The sequence below is a fragment of the Galeopterus variegatus genome, unplaced genomic scaffold (genome assembly GCF_000696425.1).
Source record: "Galeopterus variegatus unplaced genomic scaffold, G_variegatus-3.0.2 Scaffold1244, whole genome shotgun sequence".
Classification (NCBI taxonomy): domain Eukaryota; kingdom Metazoa; phylum Chordata; class Mammalia; order Dermoptera; family Cynocephalidae; genus Galeopterus; species Galeopterus variegatus.
This window is the reverse complement of record NW_007727355.1, coordinates 424,501-430,292: the sequence shown is the minus strand read 5'-3', so window position 1 is coordinate 430,292 and position 5,792 is coordinate 424,501. Positions and strand designations below refer to the sequence as shown.

Sequence of the window (5,792 nt, the reverse complement as noted above, 5' to 3'; positions counted from 1 at the left end):
TTCCCCTTCTAGCCCAGAACAGGCATGACTCAGTGATCCCAGGATTCTAGGCAGACATGACTAGTCGATGGGAGTTGGCCTTGGACGCGCAGCCCCTTTGCTAGTCTTCCTAAGTTCCCCACTTTTTGCCTTGCAGTACTGTAAAGAAGGATTCCTGCAGGCCTGGAAGGGCTGAAACCACAATGACTCAAGAAGAGGACACTAAGGATCTTGAAGTAGACGTGCATGAAATGCAAGGTATGGTGCCTTAGAGAGCATATGGGAGAGAGAGAGGCTCTTTGATTCCACAAAGGCTCTTTGTAAAGGAATCCGGACCTAGAGTGTAAGGACCCAGCCATTCTTTGCTGGAGCCTCTGGTCTTGCCTGAGAGTGCCTGACCCTGTTGGAGCCTATTTTTTACTCCTGATGGGGGAGGAAGTAGCACGAGCCAGTGGTTGACATTGTGGAGCTGGGCCACTTAATTCAGACTAGCTCTACTTGTGGTGTGACACTGGGCAAGTCCCTTGCTCTTTGAAAGCATCGTTTGTATATCCTCACCATGGGAGCATTGATAATAGCATCTCCATGTCAGGGTGGTGAGCCCGTGTGGATAAAGCACCCAGGAACTATTCATGTACGTATTCACGGCACAGTTATGATCATAATAATGATCTTTATACCATAATCATTTTACAGCCACAACTAAACTCAAGGAGAATCATGAGATTGTAAAGCAGATTTGTTCTCCTTCACACCTGCACTTTTCAAAGTAGATAAAAGTGTTGGTGAGAACATTAACTTGTAAAGTCACTCTCAGGTGGTAATAATGTTCAGAAACTCATGTTGGTCATTGTGTTTGTTTCCTGGGGCTGCCGTAACAAAGTGCCACAGACTGGGTGGTTGAAACAACAGGAATGTATTGTCTCACAGTTCTGAAGTCTGAGATCAAGGCATCGGCAGGGTTGGTTCCTTCTGGAGTCTCTGAGGGAGAATCTGTCTCAGGCTTCTCTCCCAGCTTCTGGTGGCTGCTGGTAATCCCTGGCTTTCCTTGGCTTATAGGGTCATCACTCCAGTCCCTGCTTCTGTCACCACATGGTTGTCTTCTCTGCTTTTCTGTGTTCTCTCTTTTTCTTCTAAGGAACACTGGTCATTGGATTTAGGGACCACCCTAAATCCAGGATGATCTCACCTCAAGATCCTTAACTAAATCCTCCTGCAAAGACCCTATTTCCAAATAAGGTCACATTCTGAAATTCGGGGCGAACATGAATCTTTTTGTGGCGGGGAGACACTATTCAACCCGCTATAGTCATTAAAATATCCCACCAATATGCAGGTAAGACCCTCCACATTTTTGTCCAAGTTAAAGTTTCTCCCCTCCCCCATGCTTCGGGCTGGAAGCCCCGAGGGGGTGGGGAGGCAGGATGAGCAGCTCTTGGGTTCCTAGATGTTCTTCTGGCTTCACCCCATCCCCACCCGAGGTAGTTTTGTTATGAGCTGGTGGCCGACTGCCAGTGCTGACTCTCCTCGGGGAAGAATGGGGGTGACCCCTGTGAACTAGCCTTCCCTTGACGTAGGTTGTCAAGGGTTGAATTGTGTCCCTGCCCCCAGATTCATATGTGGAAGTCCTCACCCCTAGGACCTCAGAATATGACCTTATTTGGAAATTGGGTCGTTGCAGATGTGATTAGTTGACATGAGGTTATTAGGATGGGTCCTAAGCCAATATAACTGGTGTCCTCATAAAAAAGAAAAATCTGGACACAGAGGCAGACGTGTGCAGGGAGAATGCCATGTGATGATGGAGACAGAGATCCAGGCAATGCTTCTCTAAACCAAGGAACGCCAAGGATTGCCAGAAACCACCAGAAGCTGGGGGAGAGGCCTGGAACAGATTCTCCCTCATGGCCTCAGAAGGAACCAACCCTGCCAACACCTTGATTCAGACATTTGGTCTCCAGAACTGAGAGAGAATGAATTTCCATTGCTTCAGCCACCCACTCTGTGGCCCTGTGTTACAGCAGCTGCAGGAATCTAATACATCGGCCAGGCCTCTTTCTCCAGTGTGCATTCATGGCCATCTCAGTACACGTCTTCAGTCTTTCTCCTGGCCTCCAGCCAACAGCCTTTAAGAGCTCACCCATGAGGTCCATGTCCAGTCAAGGGGAGAAAATTGTGTCCCATAGTAGGTAGACATGCAACTTCTCCCAACGCAGCTGTCTATGCTGCCATTTTCAGCCACCCCTTCTCCAGTAGACCAGATTCAGTTGGACAAACTCAAGATCACACACCCAGTTCCCAAGAGGGTCTCTAGAATCTTCTGTCACTTGGCCCATAGCTGGGGAGCAGGAGGAGCAACACACAGCAAACCAACAACTCTCTCCAGAGGAAACCCTCTTCTCTTCTTTATGGGCATCAACCCTTTCTCACCCTCAAAGGAAGTGATGGATATAGAGTCACAGGACTGGCTTTGAGCTGCTCCCTTGGCTAGTTCCATTCAGCTGGTCTGGGTGATGCTGGGCGACATACAACCCCCAAACCTCAATGGCTTGATACAACACAAGCTTGTTTCTTGCTCATGTTGTGTATTGGGCTGGAGGGTCCTTCTTGACATGTGCTTTTGCCATGTTTGTAGCAGGAGAATGGAGCATGGCGAATCACCCACTGGCTCTTAAATCTACTACTGGGGAGTAACACACATCGGTCACTTCATATGTTTAACTGGCCAAAGCCAATCACATTTACATGCAGTAGTGCACCGAATGTAAATTTTACCTTTAAAAAAAATCCCCATCAATACTAGGGAACGCTAGTTAATGACTCATACATGAAGGTGTTTAAGGGTGAAATGAATGGATGGCTGCAGCTTACTTGAAATGCATCACACACAAAAAAAGTGGAGCCAGAGATGGATAAGTAGAAGGAGGGCTGGATAGAAAATACAGTCACGATGTTTCTGTCAACGACGACCCCTTACACAAGGATGGTCCTGTAAGATTATAATGGAGCTGGAGGTGTGTAGTAGGCTATACTATCTAGGTCTGTGTAAGTACACTCCACAAAATGTTTACACAATAGCAAAATCAACTAACAATGCATTTCTCAGGATGTATCCCTGTCATTAAGTGATGCATGACTGTATAGCAAAATGCTGGCAGTTGTAGAATCTAGGTGGTAAGAGGGGGTTTGCTATACAATTTTTCCAACTTTCTCATATGCTTGAAAAGCTTTACAATAAATTGTTGAGAGGGATAATGAAAGATAAATAAATGATGAAAAAAATGCTTAGACCAGCATTGACCATGTAACTTTACCTGAAGAGTGGGACTAATTCGACGTTTAGCACCTTAGGTCTAAAAAGGCCACCATTCCCACTCCCAAAGTTACTGAATATATAAAAACATTTGCCACTCAACCCTGGTGACTGTTTGCAGTTGCTCCCAAGCTGTGGACCATCCATCGAAATGGAGAAGTCCTTCTGAGGCTGTCAAAACACGGACCAGGCTGTGATGCCCCGATGACCATCCCTGAAGTTTTTCAAGAGTCAGTCAAGCGATTTGGGCCTTATCCAGCCCTTGCATCAAAGAATGGCAAAACATGGGAAATTCTGAATTTCAGTCAATACTATGAGGCTTGTCGGAAGGCTGCAAGAGCTTTGATCAAGGTAAATGCATCATTCATCCATTTATTTTTATGTATCCAATCATCCATTCAGAATAGGTAGCACACATACATACACATGGTACAAAATACACAAGGCACCAGAAGATACAAAGGTTAATTGGTGAAAATTTTCCTTTTAATCCTTAATCCTCAGCGACCTAGATCCCCTCTGTGGAGGCTGCCACCATTTCTACTTTTTTGTATGTCTGTGTATCTCTTTTCTATCTCTATGTATTAGTTAGTTACTGCTGCATAACAAATTATCCCCAAACATAGTGCCTTAAAATGATAAATATTTATTATGTCACAATTTCGGTGGGTCAGGAATCCAGGAGCAGCTTAACTGTGTGGTTCTGGCTCAGGGTCTTTCCTCAGGTTTCAGTCAATCTGTGGGCCGAGGTAGCCTCATCTGAAGGCTTAACTGGGGCTGGAGGGTCCACTTCCAAGCTTACTTATATGGTTGGCTGTTGGCAGGGGGCCTCAGTTCCTTGCTCTGCAGCCTTCTCCATAGGATTTCTTGACTGTCCTCACAATGTGGTAGCCAGTTTCCCCTGAATGAACGATCCAAAAGAAAGAATGAACAAGATGGGAGCCACAGTATCATCTATAACCTAAACTCAGAAATGCCATCGAATCACTTCTTCCATTGGTTACACAGACCAACCCTGATACAACATGGTAGGGGATTATGTACATCACGCACTGCGAAATGACATTTTGGTCAATGGTGGACTGCATGTGGGTGGTCCCATAAGACTATGATGGCTATCCTATATAGTCTAAGTGTGTAGTAGGCTATACCATCAAGGTCTGTGTAAATATACTCTGTGATGCTCACACAGTGACGAAATCACCTAATGATGCTTTTCTCTGACCGTATCCCCGATGGTAAGCGACACATGACTTATGTAACAGAACTGACTTCACCAGCCCCTACTGATGGGCATTTAAGTTGTTTCTAGCCTTTTGCTACCACAAACAGTGCCACAGTGAGTCTTTGTACAACAAATTCTTACAAAGCCGTCTTTATATCCTACTCACAATGTATGAGTTTGTTTACTTATCGTCTTGCCAATGTTGTAGTATTGAAAATGTTAATAGCCAATTTGATAGGCATTTTAGGCTGAATTCTAAGAAGATCCCAAAGATTCCCAACCCCTGGGAGTTTTACACTGTATGTATAATCTCTCCCCCTGGAGTATGGGCAGGACTTGAACATGTTGGAATTTTCCTCCTGTGATGGCAAAGGTAAAAGGATTTTGCAAATGTAATTTTTTTCTTTCTTTTTAAAATTGAAACATCATTGATTATACATATTTGTGGGGTACAGGGCTGACATTGATATTTTTGTGTGTACAACATGTGATGATCAAATCAGGATAATTAGTATACTCATCACTGAAAAACGTAATCATTTTTAATGTCCATTAACCAATTTCTCCCCCTTTCCCACCTCTAGTAACCACAGTTCCATTCTCTTCTTCTGAAAGTTCAATGTATTATTGTGATTGTTGTTTTTTCCTCTTTCTTTCTTCCTTTCTTAGCTCCCACTTATGAGTGAGGACATGTGGTATGTCTCTTTCTGTGCCTGGCTTATTTCACTTAACATAATTTTCTCCAAGCTCATCCATGTTGTTGCAAATGGTAGAATTTAATCCTTTTTTATGGCTGAGTAGTATTCTATTATGTATATATACCACATTTTCCTCATCCAGTCGCCTGTCAATGGACATTTAGGTTGGTTCCATATCTTGGCTATTGTAAACAGAGCTTGCAGATGTAATTAAGGTCCTTAATCAGTTGACTTTGAATTAGTCAAAAGGACAAATGTTCTGGGTGGGTCTGACTTAATCAGGCAAACCATTAAAAGAGATTCTCCTCCTGGTCTTGAAGAAAACTGCCAAGAGGAGAGAAACTTGTGGCAGAGAACTGCAGGAAGATGCTAGGAGTTGAAGACAGTCCCCAGATGAGAGTTAGCAAGAAAAAGGGGACCTCAGTCATTCAACCACAAAGAAATTAATTCTGCAAACAATCCATGAGTGTAGAAGAGGATCCCAAGCTTAGAAGAGACTGCAGTCCCCACCAGTATCTTTTTTTTTTCCTTTTTGTCTTTTTTCATGACCGGTAATGGGATCGCAACCCTCGGTGTC

General features: G+C 44.1%; 1 protein-coding gene across 1 annotated transcript in view; it reads left to right on the top strand.

Annotated features, from left to right (window-relative positions):
• Positions 1 to 209: 209 nt before the first annotated feature.
• ACSBG2 (acyl-CoA synthetase bubblegum family member 2) overlaps positions 210 to 5,792 on the top strand; it is a 38,687-nt gene continuing 33,104 nt past the window's right edge. The window contains exons 1-2 of the mRNA XM_008575835.1: positions 210 to 237; positions 3,414 to 3,643. Coding sequence (XP_008574057.1) covers positions 231 to 237; positions 3,414 to 3,643 — 237 coding nt within the window. The 5' untranslated portion in view covers positions 210 to 230. The remainder of the gene's footprint in view (positions 238 to 3,413; positions 3,644 to 5,792) is intronic.